The sequence below is a fragment of the Palaemon carinicauda genome, unplaced genomic scaffold (genome assembly GCF_036898095.1).
Source record: "Palaemon carinicauda isolate YSFRI2023 unplaced genomic scaffold, ASM3689809v2 scaffold131, whole genome shotgun sequence".
In the NCBI taxonomy this organism is placed as follows: domain Eukaryota; kingdom Metazoa; phylum Arthropoda; class Malacostraca; order Decapoda; family Palaemonidae; genus Palaemon; species Palaemon carinicauda.
This window is the reverse complement of record NW_027168827.1, coordinates 106,125-123,198: the sequence shown is the minus strand read 5'-3', so window position 1 is coordinate 123,198 and position 17,074 is coordinate 106,125. Positions and strand designations below refer to the sequence as shown.

Genomic DNA, 17,074 nt, shown 5'->3' with positions numbered 1-17,074 from the left:
CTTCCAAAGTCGTCTTCAAGGACCTCTAATTCTACAGATGCAGCCAGTCACTCAAGGGATGTCTGCAACCCACCCCGAAAAGAGCTCTCGGGGGTGGGAGAAGGAGACTTCGCTGCAAGTTCAGTGTTGGAAGGAGAGCAGAAAGTGTCGCAACATGCATTCTGGCAGGTTCAGACTCTCATGAGGGTTCTCAATTTGTTTACCAACCCAGAGATACGCCCACGAGAGGGCAAAGATTACACCCAGAAGCCCTCAAAGACCAGTGCCGCCTTGCATTGGTCTCAGGAGCTGAAGGGTGCCAGGCCTAAGATTGCCCTACAGTCTTCTGTGGTTGGTGTTGTGGAAGGGGTATCTCTCCTCTCGATGCCACCATTCCAGCAATAGCAGAGTTCCTCGTGTATTTGCATGAGGAATTGCGCCTGTTAGTCTTAGCGGTAAAAGGCTGTCGCTCAGCCTCAAACCTCGCCTTTAGACTGAATGGAATGGACATTTCTTCATCGCTAGAACTTTCCTTTCTCATACAGAGTTATGAACTTGCCTGTCCTCAGTCTGAAGTGAGACCTCCCCCATGGAAAGTGGTTCGAGTTCTCCGCTCTCTAAAGAGACCTCCCTATAAACCATTATTGCTACCTACTTTGGAAGACGGTGTTCCTGCTAGATTTGGCTTCGGAAAAGCAAGTTAGTGAATTCCCTGGTCTCTCATACGACATCGCCCATTCAAGGAAATGGGGGAGAGGTAACATTCAACTTTGTCCCTGAGTTTGTTACTATGACTCAGAACCGGGGAGTAGTGGATCCTCGATTTGACTCCTTCTGGATTTCGAGTCTTTGTTTTGTAACTGATGACCCTGATCATCTCTTACTCTGCCCAATGAGGAGTTTGAGGCTGTACCTTAAGAGAACAGCCGCAGCCTGTCCCTGTGTGCCCGCACTCTTCTCCAGCTCAGGAAGAACCAAGAGGTGGGTCACCAAGAACACCATCTCAGCATGGATTTGCAAGGTCATAGACCATGTGCTGAATCCAGACCCTCCACCTTCACGTCACCCCAGAGCTCATGGACATCAGGGGCGTAGCTACGTCCTTGGCATTCAAGAGGAACTTCTCAGAAACAGGTTCTTCAAGCTAGGTTGTGGAAACATCAGAACACGTTCACAGCCCACTGCCTGCAAGATATGACCCACAGGAGGCTCGATACGTTTTCTATTGTCCCAGTGGTGGCTGCACAACAGCTGGTATAATACCTCAAGCTTTTTATTGGACAAGTAGCAGAAAGTTGAGGGCACTGTTTACCCGTTTTTAATTCTGCGTGAATGAAAAGGTTTGACTGGCTCTTATTCTTTTCCTCATCGTCCCATCTCTTGCGGAAAGTAGCATCCTGCGTTCTCTGCATACGCTGAACTAAAACCACTGCAGGTAAACCATGCTCCCTTGTGTACCTAGTATTAAGCTAATACTGTTGCCTCCTCATTCTCTGGCGAGGTTGTATTAGGAAAGTCTTGGTTACAACAGTGTTTATTACAAAAGACTCAAAATAACTTTTATCTGGATGGTCACACTTCTAAATATATCAACATACAGCTTGCATAGGCCACGTCGTGATCAGGACAACAACTGCCCTGGGTGTTGGGAGTGGTCTGCGTCCCAGTGGGAGAGCTTTGGACATAGGTGCAAGAAGTCTTAAGAGAGATTCTATGCCTTCGGGGTCCTCATCGAAGTCAAAGAAACCTCTGACTTCCTAATTGACCCCGTGATCTCTTCCCGAATCTCTTACTCGATCAGTCTCCCGGGAAACGTTCAAGCAGAAGCATAGACCATTTAACACCAGGTCAACTTTGGGGTTCGAGGGACAGAACTTTGGTGATATTTTACAGATGTGGCCATCGCTGGGTATGGCTGGTCCCCTGTCAAATAAGGCGTTGGAGCTTCTCCATTGAGCTTCTGAGAGTAAGTGACACTGGCTTCATCTGAGGTGGATCTGTTTGCCGATGAGTGTTGTCCTTGGCTACCCTAGAGTTTCTGCCACCTTGCCCACAGAGGGGTGTTCCCTTTTGTCTTTGCCTGCTGTGGAACTATAAAATGAGACATAATTCATTTGTGTTTTACAGTGAAGCACCCTTGTTCTTGCCAGTTATCACTAGCTGGACCATAGAGAATGATTGCATAGCATTCATTACCATAGCATTTACTGTTTCTGTGTATTTCACAGACCATAAGTGGACCCTTCAGTGAAAATAGGCTAAAGGCTGGATACCATTTATCATGTATTATTTCTATCTCATGATTATTTTTATCACTGTCAGTCGTTTTCCCATCATAATATAATTGCGTCATATATATTGACAGATTTTCCATGGGTAGTGTTTCACATACACGTCCCCAGAAACAAGTGAACATTAAGTGGCATAGAAAGAGTTCAGCAGCAGTCAAAGTTAAGGGTTGTCATTGTCCAAACCCTGCTGACTCCCATTGTAGATAATGAACCACAATGTAGCGTGATTCTCCTTTAAGCTTGAAGCTTTCTTATGTCACAAGCTTGGAACTTTCATACGTCACAAGCTTAAATCTTTTTTATGCATTGGAACTTTCTTGTGAAAAGCATGAAGCTTTTTTATATCACAAGCTTAGAACTTTTTTATGTTCCAAGCTTGAAACTTTCTTATGAGACAAGCTTGGAACTTTTTTATGTCTAAGCCTGAAACAAGCTTTTTTTATGTCACAAACTTGGAACTTTGTTTGAATACTTTGACCTTGACCGAAAAGGCTTTTTTTTGGTGTTAATTGCTAAGAAATTTGCATCCTAAACCTAATGGGACTGTATTTTGAAAAAGAACTTTTATATCTTATATCTTATTTTTGGGGTGTGAGGGTGTCTTAAAATAAAGGAAAGGTTCTTGTGTTTTTGTATTGATATATGAGTGCCCAGTGAGTGGGTGGCTTTTTTTTTTTTTTTTAAATAATTTTTCTGTCTAGTTTTTATTCAATTCTTATCCCATCTCTTTGGAATGAACTTTTGTTGCCAAGTCGTCTCGCCTTCATTCAAGTATCCCCAGAAGGACAAATGCCCTCTTACAAGCTTAAGAAGTCTTCAGTTGTACACCTCCCCCCTCTCTCTCATTTGGGCGGCTCTTATCAAGACGAGGGAAACCAGTCGTCTTTCCTTGGCCCTCATCGCTCTCTTCTGACCACAGAAGGACTGGTTCCCAGACCTCTTTGTGGTCTTAGTGGAGCCTCCTGTCTGATTGCTAGAGAGATCAGATCTACACAAACAGCCTCACTTTCATCGTTTTCATCAGGGGCTCCACATGTTTCATCTTCATGCTTGGAGCCTGTCTGGAGGCTCTCAAGTTAAGAAGGCTTTTCGTTTTGTTAGCCTCAGACATTTGACGCTCTACACGTTGAGTTTATCTAGTCAAATGGGCAGTTTTTTTTTTGACGCTGGTGCCGGATGAAAGGTCATTCTTCATCCAGACCCTCTCAGTCTAAAATTGCAGAATTCCTGGTCAATCTTCACAGGGATGGAGGGTATCTGTTGTTCTTGAAAAGGTACGGGACAACACAAAGGCAACCAGAAAGAAACAACTTACCAAGTGAGTAATGTTACTTTGCCATAATAGTAGAACCAAAGCAAAGGCAGAGGGAGAGATATGGAATTGTTTGTGGTAAATGTTCCTGTCTGTGCAAGATTACTATAAAGCATTGTGCTGTTCATTCTTCTGGAGGAAGGCTCAGAGGTGCATAGCAGTATTAGTAAGACAATTTTGATGGTGACTGGAGAGGAAGTACAGTAAAGGAAATAAGACAATGGATGAACCATCTTTGTCTTTTTGAAGAGCAAAGGGAAAACTATTTAAAGAATAAAACCAATAATGTCACAGGAGATGCTGTGGATTATAGAATCTACAGAGGATATGAGATTTTTAGATGCCTGAAATGTGTAACAAGAACAGATAGAACACAGATCAAAGTCTGTGGTTTGTATGTTTAGGAAAAATGCAATTGTTCCGTAACCGAAATACAAACCACGCTATTTACATTGGGTTTACTTTCGGCGTAGCTGAAATGACGAGCCAATAGTTTTTAACGAGGGTTAACTAGCCCCGCGCTAGTTAGCGGGGGTAGGGGAAGGGGTAGCTTGCTACCCCTCCCCCCCCACACACCGGTGATTTGCTTCTCTTCACTTTTGGCTCCGGCGATGAACAGACGTGTCTGTCCATCGTCCTCGTTTGACAGCCTTAATCTTTTTTGCTTTTCCTCAGCTTGTGTGCGTTTGAAGTTGGCCTCACCCTTGGATATCCATCATGTGCAAGTGCCCTGGTATTGCCGGTCGCCCTTGCGGTACTTTCATGTCTGCGGTGGATACGGATCCTCACACCCTTTGCCCGCAGTGTCGAGGCCGACGGTGTGACAGAGAAAATAAATGTAGTGAGTGCAGGGAGTGGTCTGCCTCCCAGTGGGAGAAGCTTGGCCGCCGGCGTAAGAAGAAGTCCAAGAGAGACCGTTCTCCTTCTGGGGTTGCCTTGAAGGAGGAAGGCTCTCGGGACTCTTCTTTTGCCGCCCAAACCTCCTCCGAAGCTCCCCCTCGTCCGGCTACTAAGGAGAGACCGCCGAGTGGGAGCGCAGGCCCTAGTTCTGTTTCCTGACCTTGGGTTAGGGGAGAGGGCGTCGCCTCCCATAGCGGGGCGGCTCCCCCTCCTCCCCCGGGGGAGGTTATTGATAATGATTCGTTGTCTCATGATGATCTCTTTCAGCTTTGGGCTTCCTTGGGGCTGAAGGGCCTGCTCTCCGAGGAAGCCCTGATTGATCTTGTCCAGTTGGGGGCCGCTGTTAAGCAGTCGCCGGTGATAGCAGAGGTAGATCCTCTGTCTATCGTCGACGTGGTGGTGACAGAGGCTTCCGACGGGTTGGGGCAAACCTCTGCGGTTCCTGATGAGGATGACGTTGCTGAAGGCTCTCCTTCCCCTTCTGTACATCCTTCGAAGGGGGAGGGGAGTCCCACGGGTTCTTCTGCTGCCAAGCCTCCCTCTCAGGGGAGCGCATTGACTGAGACTCCCCTTCGGAGGACGGATGATCCTGATGACTCTCCTCGTGGCCGCCTTCTCCGTAAGGCTCACCGTCCACTGCGTCGTAAGGGCCTCCCGTCTCCCTATAAGGGTGCTAAGAGGCGCCTTTTTGAATCTTCTCCTTCCTCCGAGGGGGACTCTCCTCGCCGTAAGCAGCCTGCAGCTCCTGCCTCCTTAGACCTCTCCGGGGATCGATCTCCAACGCCTTCCAGACCTTCCGCCCCTGGTGCAGATGGACAGCAGTCTGACCTCGTCATCCGACGGGCAACTGTCCCTTCGGGGCAAAGGGTTGCCTCCCACGGTGTGGGGGCTTCCCTTGCGCGTCAGGGTTCCCCTGTGCGCCCTTCTGCAGTGTTAGCGTACTGGCGCTCTCCTGCTCGTCAGCGTTCCCCTGATCGCCAGCGCTCTCCTGTTCGTCAGCGCTCTCCTGATGATCATCGCCCCACTGCTCGCCAGCGCTCTCCTGAGTGCTCCGAACATCCTGCTGTTCCTGTTGTTCGCCCTGCGCGCCAGCGTTCTCCTGAGCGCCCTTCTGCAGTGTTAGCGCACAGGCGCTCTCCTGCTCGTCAGCGTTCTCCTGATCGCCAGCACTCTCCTGAGTACTCCGAACATCTTGCTGTTCCTGTTGTGCCCCCTGCGCGCCATCGGTCTCCTGAGCGTTCTAGATCTCCTGCTCGTCAGAGCGCACCTGCGCTCCCAGTTCCTGACACACGCCCTGTGCGCCCACGTTCACCCGCGCGACCTGGAACTTCGGTTCAGGTCTTGGACAAGGACTCTTCTTCTCCTCGCCCTCGCGATCCTGTTCGCCAGCCTGTTACAGCACAGCAACGCTCGCGGTTGCCTGTGCGTAGTTCTAATGCTACTGTACGCCCTCGCGCCCACGCTCCTCCTGTTCCTGAGGCCGTTCGTGAACGTTCGCCTTTGCGCAATGCGCCTGCAGCTTCCACACAGGATTCCACGCGTCGCCCTTCTGCTCGCCAGCGAACACAGACCGTCAACGTTCGCCTGCTCGTCGGCGATCTCCTGCGCGTCAACGATCCCCAGCGCGTCAGCGATCTCCTGAACACCGGCGATCTCCTGACCGCCCGCGTGATCTTTCGCCTGCGCTCAAGCGCTCTCCTACGCATCGGCGCCCAGAGGATTTGGAGAGACATGGGTCTCCTTCTTCCAGCTCAACCGCTCGCGGTCGCTCCCCTGCGCGTTTTATGCGCCATCGCTCGCCAACATGCCACCATGCCAACATGCCAATGCGCCAACGAGCCATCGCTCACCTACGCGCCAGCGTTCACCAACGCGCCATCGATCGCCTGCTCGCCAACGATCTCCCACACGTTACAGGTCCCCTGGACACCATCAACAGCCGTCGTTGGAGCGATCTCGTTCGCCCGCACGCCAACACGTTCCCTCTCCGACGCGCTCACTCGCCAGCTCGCCCTCGCTCTCACGTGCTTACTCGCCCACGCGTTCACTCGCCTACACGCCCGCGCGATCGTTCGTCTCCGCGCGTTTGCGCACCCGCGCTTCAACAGCTTCTTGCGAGCGACTCCTTAGTGTCGCCTACGCACGAGCGTCAGCGCGACTCCCGTTCGCGTCGGGTTCCGCAGCTCGCGACAGCAGCAGGGACGCGTGTCGCCAGACCGCAATCAGGATCGCCCCCGCCTAAGCGCAGGTCTCTGTGTCAGGATAGGGAAGACCCATCAGAGAGGTCAGAACAACTTTCTTCCCCTTTTTCTTCACAGGCAGGTCCAGTGGTGTCCACTCCGAAGGATCGCCCGATCCCCTTCCCTCCAGCGGGAATTTCGGACTCTGTGTCCGTGACTCGGCAGTCCTGGTTTGGTCCTCTGATGCGGGCGTTAGTGAAGGCTATGAAGCCGGCACTCGCCGATCAAGGACACAAACCAACGACGGCCTCGCCCCCGCTGAAGAGAAGGAGAGGAGTGGACTTCGTGGTGGCTTCTCCCAGGGAGAAGCTGGTTCCTTAGAGGTCCGCTTTCTCCTCCTCCTGAAGACGAGGCTTTTCCCTCCTCAGGAGAATCCAGTGAGGTAGCGGTCTCACCCTCGGCACCAAGGGGGGAGTCGTCTCCTCATGGAGGGGAATCGTCTCGCGTGGAAGGCACCTTCCAGGCCTCTTTGTTGGGGTCGTGTATCCCGCCCAGGAGGGAACCTAAAGACTCCAAGACAGTTCCGAAGTCTTCTTCGCGAATTCGCCTGGTTCCAGCTGCACCCCGGGAGAACGTCCACGCATCTCCCCAAGAAGAGATTCCGGGGACGGGAGACTTAGCGACCAGTCCGCAGGGAGGAGACCAGCAAGAGTCGGAGCACTCCTTCTGGCAGGTCCTGAGCCTTATGAGGCAACTCAATGGGTTCATGGATCCCGTGATCGCCCCCCGGGAAGGCAAGGACACAGTCCTGGATCAGGTGTATGGTACTCAGAAGCCCCCCAAGGCCAGCGCGGCTTTGCCCTGGTCCCAGGGGCTAAAGAGTGCCAGAGCCAGGGCCAATGCTCAACTTGCGGGTCTCGCCTCCTCCAGTCGTTCCTCTGCCGGGAACAAACTCCTCCCACCTCCTCATCTCCAGCAGAGGAGGTACTTCGAGATCATGGGGGAGTCTAGCCTCGCTCTTCCCCTCCATCATTCAGTAGAAGAGCTCGCTAGGGGAGTTCCCCTTGAGAAGCTCTCCGCCCGGCAGGTGACGTTCTCGGCGTCGAAGATCCTGAGCCATGAGAAGGTCGCGAAGTGCGCCATGCAGGCCACTTTGTGGCTGGATATCTGGCTAGGTTCTCTGGGCATCCTATTGCGCTGCGAGGATCTGTCTAAGGAGACCAATAGGAAGGCCCTGGAGACCTTCCTCCTCTCGGGCACTCGCTCCATCGAGTTCCTGGCACATCAGGTTACTAACCTTTGGGCCAACCCAGTGTTGAAGCGACGTGACGCGGTGACCGAGAAGATTCACCCGAAGGTCCCCGCTGTGGATGTCTGCAGGCTCAGGCACCCTTTCCTCCTTGGGGGGAATCTGTTCGAGCCACAGGACATGGAACGCACAGCTGAGAGGTGGAGGCAGTCGAGCCAGGACTCCCTCCTCCAAAGGGCCCTTACATCTCGGCCCTATAAACCTCCAGCTCCGCAGCAACCGCAGCAGCAGCCTCGCAAGACACCAAAGCAGGCATCGGCAGCTAAGAAAGTGGTGTCTAAGCCCCAGCCCTTTCCAGCCAAGGTCAAGAGGGGCGGTAAGTCCTCCAGGGGAGGCAAGACTCCTAGAGGGAGCGGCCGCGGCCGCAAACGCTAGGAGTGGCAGTCCGCCTGTGGGGGGATGCCTTCAAAGTTGCGTGCACAGGTGGCAGCAACATGGGGCCGATGCTTGGACGGTCTCTGTGATCGGCCAAGGCTATCGCGTCCCATTCACGAGATCTCTACCTCCCCTGACAGCGAATCCAGTGTCGTTGAGCTCCTATGCCATGGGATCGGTAAAGGGGCTAGCCCTTCGGGCAGAAGTCGAGACCATGCTCAAGAAGGATGCTCTCCAGGAGGTCGTCGACGGCTCCCCAGGCTTCTTCAGTCGACTCTTTCTTGTAAAGAAGGCGTCTGGAGGCTGGAGACCTGTCATCGACCTCTCAGCTCTGAACAAGTTTGTCAAGCAAACTCCGTTCAGCATGGAGACAGCGGACACGGTCAGACTTGCAGTGAGACCACAAGACTTCATGTGCACACTGGATCTAAAGGACGCGTATTTCCAGATCCCAATCCATCCGTCTTCCAGGAAGTACTGGAGATTCAGCCTAGACAGCAAGACCTACCAGTTCAAGGTGCTGTGCTTCGGTCTCTCCACAGCACCTCAGGTGTTCACCAGAGTGTTCACCCTGATTTCATCTTGGGCGCACAGGAACAGCATCCGTCTCCTTCGTTATCTGGACGACTGGCTGATCCTAGCAGATTCGGAGTTGACCCTTCTTCGACACCGAAACAGGCTTCTGGGACTTTGCCAGGATCTGGGGATCGTGGTAAATCTTGAGAAGTGTTCTCTGCAGCCGTCCCAACGACTGGTTTATCTAGGCATGTTGTTAGACACCAATCTCCACAAAGCCTTTCCATCAGACGACAGGATAGCAAGGCTGAGGAGGGTGGCACACCCTTCCTCTGGCAAGAAGAGCTTCCCTCCCAATCGTGGTTGCGTCTCTTAAGTCACCTGTCCTCCCTGGCTCGTCTGGTTCCAAACGGCCGTCTCAGGATGAGATCCCTGCAGTGGCGGCTCAAGTCCCGGTGGAATCAAGGATTCGAATCCCCGGACGTGCGGGTCCCGATAGGACCTTCGGAACAGGCGGACCTGCGGTGGTGGCTGGTCGACGAGAACCTGCGAAAGGGAGTAGATCTTCTCGTCCTCCCCCTGAAGTTGACACTGTTTTCGGAAGCGTCAAAAGAAGGGGGGGGGGGGGCGCACATTCTGAACCAGAGGACCTCAGGCCTTTGGTCAGAATCAGAAAAGTACCTGCACATCAACCTGCTAGAGATGAAGGCCGTCTTTCTGGCTCTTCAACAGTTCCAACGGACCCTGGCGGGTCACTCCGTGTTGGTGATGAGCGACAACACCACGGTAGTGGCTTATATCAACAAGCAGGGAGGTACTTTTTCGCAGCAGCTATCCCATCTTGCAGTAGAGATTCTGAGGTGGACCGAAGTCCACTCGATAACACTATCAGCTCGCTTCATTCCTGGCAAGAGGAATGTGCTCGCCAACAGTCTGAGCAGTGCTTCACAGATAGTGAGTACCGAGTGGTCTTTGGATCCTCAGATAGCCAACAAAGTCCTGACTTTGTGGGGTTCCCCGACCGTGGATCTGTTCGCGACAGCTTTGAACTTCAAGCTGCCCCTGTACTGCTCCCCAGTCCCGGACCCCAAGGCAGTCTGGCAAGATGCTTTCCAACAACGGTGGGACAACATCGACGTGTACGCCTTCCCACTGTTCTGTCTGATGAGAAGGGTGCTCAACAGGACCAGACTATCGGTCAACTGTTCGATGACTCTGATAGCTCCGCTATGGCATCACGCGGAATGGTTCCCGGACCTTCTGCAGCTCCTGACGGAGCTCCCGAGAGAACTCCCTCCACGACACGTGCTACTCAGACAACCACACTGCAACATCTTTCACAAGGCCGTAGCCTCGCTTTGGCTTCATGCCTGGAGACTGTCCAGCGTCTCCTCACGGAGAAGGGCTTTTCGCAACAAGTTGCGCAGAGAATGTCTCGGCACCTGCGAAAGTCCTCTGAGGGAATCTACCAGGCAAAGCGGAGAGTCTCCTGTGGTTGGTGTCGTGGGAGGGGTATCTCTCCACTTGATGCCACTATTCCAGCAATAGCGGAGTTCCTCGTGTATCTGCGGGAGGAAATGCGCCTTTCGGTCTCAGCGGTGAAAGGCTATCGCTCAGTCTTGAGCTTGGCTTTTAGGCTGAAAGAAGTGGACATTTCTTCCTCGCTGGAACTCTCTCTACTCATACGTAGCTATAAGCTTACCTGCCCTCAGTCGGAAGTGAGACCTCCTCCTTGGAACGTGGTTCGGGTTCTCAGGGCTCTTAAGAGACCTCCGTTCGAACCATTACGCCAGGCCTCTGATCGCCACCTGTCTTGGAAGACGGCTTTCCTGCTCGCTTTGGCCTCGGCCAAGCGAGTTAGTGAACTTCATGGTCTCTCGTACGACATCGCCCATTCAAGGGGGTGGGGGGAGGTAACGTTCAGGTTCGTCCCTGAGTTTTTTTGCCAAGACTCAGAATCCTGGAGTGCCGGATCCACGATTCGACTCTTTCAGGATCGCGAGTCTCCGTTCTGTAACAAGCGACCCAGACTAGCTGCTACTATATCCAGTGAGGAGTCTGAGGTATTACTTGAAGAGAACAGCTGCAATTCGTCCTCAAGTGCGAGCGTTGTTTGTTAGCACAGGCAGGACGAAGAGGAGGGTCACCAAGAATACCATCTCGACTTGAATTCGAAGGGTTATCCACCACGCCTTGAATCCAGACCCTCCTCCGTCACGTCGCCCTAGGGCACACGATGTCAGGGTCATTGCTACGTCCCTGGCCTTCAAGAGAAACTTATCTGTGACGCAGTTGCTTCAAGCTGGGGTCTGGAAGCGTCAGATGACCTTCACAGCCCATTACCTACAGGACGTGACCCACAGGAGCCTCGATACCTTTTCTATCGGCCCTGTTGTGGCTGCACAACAGCTGGTCTAACCTCAGGCTCCTTTATGGACAAGTAGCAGTAGGTTGAGGGCGTTGTTACCCGGTTTTAGTCTGCGTGAATGAAAGAGTATGTCTGACCCTTACTTCTTTCTTCATCCTCCCCTCTCTTGGGGAAGCAGCATCCTGGTCTCCGCATAGCTGACCTCAACCTCTGCCGGTAACCCATGCTTCTTTGGGCTCCTAGTATTAAGTTTAATACTGTCGCGTCCCCCATACCCTGACGAGGTGGTATTGGGAACGTCCTATCCTGGATTCCTATCTAAAGGTCTCAAGGTCAACTTCATAGGACGAGTCACGCTCTTTCCTCCACACACAACTTATGTAGGCCACACGTTCCTTGCGAAGCAAGGAACTTGTGAGGTGCAGGGGCTCTTTTTCTCAAGTGCTACTTACTGGGAGGTGGAGCCCGTTAAAAGCCAAAGTCAGTAAGGCTGGGGACTTTCCGCCCTTACTAAGGGGTAAGTCACCCAATGTAAATAGCGTGGTTTGTATTTCGGTCACGGAACAAATGACAAATTCGGAGATAATTTGTATTTTTCCTAACCATACAAACCTTAGCTATTTACACATATTTGCCTGCCAGCCCTGTCCCCCAAGTCAAGTCCTACCTCTAAGTGAAATGAAACAAATCACCGGTGTGTTGGGGGGGAGGGGTAGCAAGCTACCCCTTCCCCTACCCCCGCTAACTAGGGCGGGGGTAGTTAACCCTCGTTAAAAACTATTGGCTCGTCATTTCAGCTACGCCGAAAGTAAACCCAATGTAAATAGCTAAGGTTTGTATGGTTAGGAAAAATACAAATTATCTCCGAATTTGTCATATTACAGTACAGGTATTTTATGAATTTATTTTATTTTCAGAAAACTCTATTATTTTCATTGCTTTGCTCTTCTCCAACTGATTGTAGTTTTCTATTCTTCCAGACATTTCATCCCTAAGGAAGGAATCATCCACCTCTTGCCGCTAAAGCTTCTAAGCTACTGAAGTTATATGCAAAAGACGTAAGACTGGAAAAGAAAGGGTCATGTTGGAAGTTTTTGTTGTACAGTATGATGTCTGAGAATAGGAAGTTTAGTGTTAATTTCCTCTTTGAAGTCTATTGAAAATAATATTAAGGGGTTTGTCATCTTTTGATTGGGAGTGGATGATGAATTCTGAAGCACCTTTTGAATTTTCAATGAAAAGTGAAATTGAAGATCTATTTTCACCTGCAGTCGATCCAGAAAATAATGATACGTCTGGCAGTGTTGCTCTCTTTGATGATGGCGCTCTTTTCTTGGACCCAACAATGGAAGTCAAAGTAGAGCCAGAAATATTTGATTCTACCGAAAGCAACTTGAAAAATTCCTACAAGTACGATGCATCAGTGAGTGAAAACGGTTCAGTAAATTGGAAAGGGGATGTCGATGATGAGGAAAGTGTAGACACTTACTTAAGGACAGTTAAGGAAGAGGATAAAGGAAAAGAAAAGGGAAGACTTTCATGTGTAATCAGTGGAAGAGAATTATTACAGAAGGATGTTTTGAATGAAGAGGTGAATCAAATAAATGAGAAGCAGATAAAAAAAAGTATCTCTGGTAATGTTGACTCCAATGCTCTAGCTAGAAAGCGATGTACATGCAGTGAATGTGGGAAAATGTTTTCTAATCGATCTAGTCTTAGAATGCATTTAAGAATTCACACGGGAGAAAAGCCATACAAATGCGATGTCTGTAGCAAAACATTTACCCAGAAACAAAGTCTCACTTTACATTCAAGAGTTCACACAGGAGAGGAGCCATACAAGTGCGATGTGTGTAGCAAACCATTTACTTGGAAACAATCTCTCACTGACCATTTAAGAATTCACACGGGAGAGAAGCCATACAAATGTAATGTCTGTAGCAAAGCATTTACTTGGAAACAATCTCTCACTGACCATTTAAGAATTCTCACGGGAGAGAAGCCACACAAATGTAATGTCTGTAGCGAAGCATTTACTTGGAAACAATCTCTCACTGACCATTTAAGAAATCACACAGGAGGGAAGCAATACAAATGTAATGTCTGTAGAAAATTCTTTATTTTGAAAAATTATCTCGCTAAACATAAGAAATCACATGAGAGATCTATTCCAATATCATGAATGTGGCCAAAGAAATAATTTAAAATAGAGACTCGATAAACATTTAAGAACTCGCATGGAAGAAAAACCATTCATATGCAAGGACTGTGGTAAAGCTTTTTCTCTGAAGGTTTCCTCAAGAAACATCATAGAAGGAGGTGCTATAAAATCTGATTTTTAAATATTTAACTTAGCCGGTGAATATATAATAGCTGCTGCTCCAGCGGCTCGACAGAAAACACACACAAAAACTAGCGAGCGATCGCTATGAAGGTTGCGGGTGTGCCCACCAGCGCCAACTATCGGCCAGATACCGCATATACATGTAAACAGACCCAATTTTTTCTCTGTCGGCCTTAACGACAAGACGTATCAATACTCGCTGTATAACCTGGAGTTTTCTCAACATATTTGGTGAAGTACTTCCTTTTGGTTTGAGCTTTCGCAATGCAGGTATTTCATCTTCAACTTAAATCTTGAACTCGTTTTTGGATAGATTTAATTTTTGATGACTTTGGATTGTTTTTTGGACTTTCTTTGACTTTTAAATGGCCGACCCTTCCCTTAGTACGGAAGTGTGTTTTAGGCTTTTAGCAATTATCTTATCACGTTATAAATTAATTATAGATTTTCCTCTATATATTTTATATCTCAACCGCCTTTATTAGGCCTCTTCGATTAGCTTTCCATTTATAATAAACATCAAGATAAATTTTAATGATTTGTTTATATGCGACCTTTCCTGAGAGTAGGCGGTCCTAACTTGGAAACCGAAGTTAAACAACGTTGAGCCCTTTCAATCGTAAATAACTTTTACAGAGCAAATGATTTAAAACTTATTAAATGAATATTTTTTAGTAGATATTTTATGAAAGATTTTCTTTGAATAGTCTTCGTACTGTTTCAAAGATGAACTAACGTTTAGTTTATTTATGCTACGCAGTTTGCGCTCTATCGTTACGATAGGGAGAGAGTATCACGGTTTCACTTTGCAGAAAGAGTAAATCGATTCTGACGTTTTGTTCATTCTTCTTTCAAAGCTTAAATGTTTTAAATACTATTTTAAAGGAACTTTTTAATTGAAAAACCTTTCAGTTTTTTCCTTTGGTCAAATAACCTGTTTATTGACGAAAGGTAAGTGGGCTCTTCTCTTCGGTGCGAAATCAATAGAGAGAGAGTGAGAGAGAGATAGAGACGGAGAGAGAGAGAGGAGAGAGAACGTTCCGATCTTTATTCTCGTCCCAAGCGAGTAACGTTGTTCTCGAGTCAGTTTTTTACTCTCGTCCCTAGTCTCTGTACGGGGAGAAAGGATAAAACGTTTTTAGTTTTTATTCTCGTCCCAAGGCACTGTACGGTGAGAGATTGAAAACGTAGTTTTGAATGAACTAGTGTTTAGTCTCCTTCCCAGCCACTGATCTTTTTATCCTAAAATATGTTTACTGTTTTTTGCTTGTATTAATGTGCTTACATTATACGACTGATTTCGCAATTATAACCTTTTGATGAGGGTAGAATTGCGTGCTTCAGGTAGAAATCAGTTTTATTCATACCTAATGTGAATTGTTAAAAAATTCGAGTTCAGTGAAATAAGTGCAAAACAGAAAATCGTAGTGATAAAGTGATAATTGCGCATAGTGTTATCAGTGTTGCGACCGAGAGTTCGTCTGTTCGTGCCTGTCGTTCGCCTAGTCTGAGACCTCTTGCAAGCTCCCAAGCCCAGGGGAGAAGTAATGTCGTACGACTTATGGGTTCGAGAGGACTTGATCAGCGAACAGACGTTCCCTCTATGGTTTCAGGCGTGTCTCATCAACACCGCCCCTACCATAAGACGAGCGAGACGATTTTCTCCTCGTCATCCGAAGGCTTTTCACATAAGAAACCGTGGAACAAGGTTTCGAGGCCCTTTAAGCGAAAGTCAGTCCTTTCAGGACAGGTCCAGCGTCCTGGTTTTAACTATTAGGACAGCTCTGACCCTATGCAGTCATCGGAAGACTGCTCGCCGCCTTAACAAAAGCGTAACACAGGCTCCGAGAGTCTTTTTGTAGGCAAGGTTTTGCAGTCACAGACGTTACCCTCGTCTCTTACCGCAACCATTCCCGTTGATCCTAAAAGGGTTGTACGGCAAGACATGCAGAATAAGCTTGCCTCTCTTATGGAGGACTATTCTGCTGAGCAGGTTCACGATGATCCTCGCCGCTTAGCTGATCGAGATCCTGGCCGTCAGCCGCCCAAACGAACCTTTGCTCGTCCTGTTGACGTTGACGTTACAAAGTCACGTCAGTCATGTTTTGTAGAGCCTCACTCGATGCAGTCCAGTGTTGACTTTCAGCCGCTTGTGGACGTTCAGCCGCTGCCGCATGCTCTTGTTGACGTTCAGGACGTTCGCCAACCAGCGAAGTTGACTTGTTTTGACGTTGAGCGTCAAGCACCGCAGTCAAGAGTTGTTTTGACTGCTCAGTCTAGGCAGTCAAGGCAGTCTCGAGTTGACGTCGAGCGTCCTCCCGCACCTGTTGGTTGTTGCTGGTCAGTCCTTTAAGCAGTTACATGACATAGCGTCCTTGACTGCTACTGTTGCTCCTTTGCGTGTGGACTCTGCTTGTCAAGCATTGCCACCACGGCAGGTCTCTCCCTTGCTTGAGACTCGGCTATTGTCGGACAAGGTTCCTTCAGATGAGGAAGTTGCTGTTCCCCCTCCTACTGATATTCCCTTGAGGACTCTGTCAGACGGAGAGGAGCCTAAAGCTGCTCAGCCCCCTATGGACTTTAAATAAATCATGCTGATTTTTAAGGATCTTTGTCCTGATCTTTTTGTAACTGCTGCTCCTCGTTCGCCTAAACGTCAGAGTTTACACTAGGCCTAGCTACTTCGAAGCCGTTGTTTTATAAGCTAGTGCTCTCTCGCTCTTCTAAGAGAGCTTTACGTTTGCTAGGCGACTGGTTTATCACCAGGAGGAGTTTGGGGGAGACAGCCTTTGCTTTCCCTACTTTTAAGCTGGCTTATAGAGCGAGAGTCTGATATGACACGGGAGAAGTTCTCGGCTTGGGAGTTCCTGCCTCTGCCCAGATAGACTTCTCAAACCTCATAGACTCTCCCTGGCGCCTGGCCATGAGACGCTCCAAGATTTTATGGTCGACTTCAGAGCTAGACCATCTCCTGTTAGGAGTTTTTTCGAGCGTTTGAAGTTTTGCTGTACAATTATGTCATGCATAAACAAGGCTTTCAGGGATGGCTCCAGTGATCTGACAGCCACGTTCTCTGCAGGAACAAGTCCCTCAGGGATAGCTCCAATGATCTGGCAGCCATGTTCACTGCTGGAGTACGTAAGAGGCAAGTGCGCTCAATGTGTTCATTGTCAAGACAAACTTCACGATGAAGTCTACCAGGCTGTCTTGACAGCATTAATGGAAGGCGACTGGATGGTCTCTCTCGACCTTCAGGAGGCATACTTCCACATTCCTATACACCCGGATTCCCAACCGTTTCTGAGGTTTGTTTACAGGAATGTGGGGGTACCAGTTTCGAGCCCTGTGCTTTGGCCTCAGTCCTGCTCCTCTCGTGTTTACGAGGCTCATGAGGAATGTGGCAAAATCCCTCCATCTATCGGGGATCCGAGCCTCCCTGTACTTGGATGACTGGCTTCTCAGAGCATCGTCCAGTCTTCGCTGTCTGCAGGATCTACATT

At 49.3% G+C, this 17,074-nt stretch overlaps 1 protein-coding gene across 12 annotated transcripts in view; it reads left to right on the top strand.

The window, feature by feature from the left end:
- Positions 1 to 17,074, top strand: part of LOC137635499 (zinc finger protein 480-like) — a 136,950-nt gene that overhangs the window by 87,371 nt on the left and 32,505 nt on the right. For 7 of the 12 annotated variants that reach the window (XM_068367964.1, XM_068367963.1, XM_068367962.1 and 4 more), the window contains one exon: positions 12,211 to 13,621. The exons of the other annotated variants lie outside the window; for them this stretch is intronic. In XM_068367964.1, coding sequence (XP_068224065.1) covers positions 12,432 to 13,412 — 981 coding nt within the window. In that variant the 5' untranslated portion in view covers positions 12,211 to 12,431 and the 3' untranslated portion in view covers positions 13,413 to 13,621. Of the gene's footprint in view, positions 1 to 12,210; positions 13,622 to 17,074 lie in introns of those variants that run through there. 12 annotated transcript variants of the gene reach the window in all.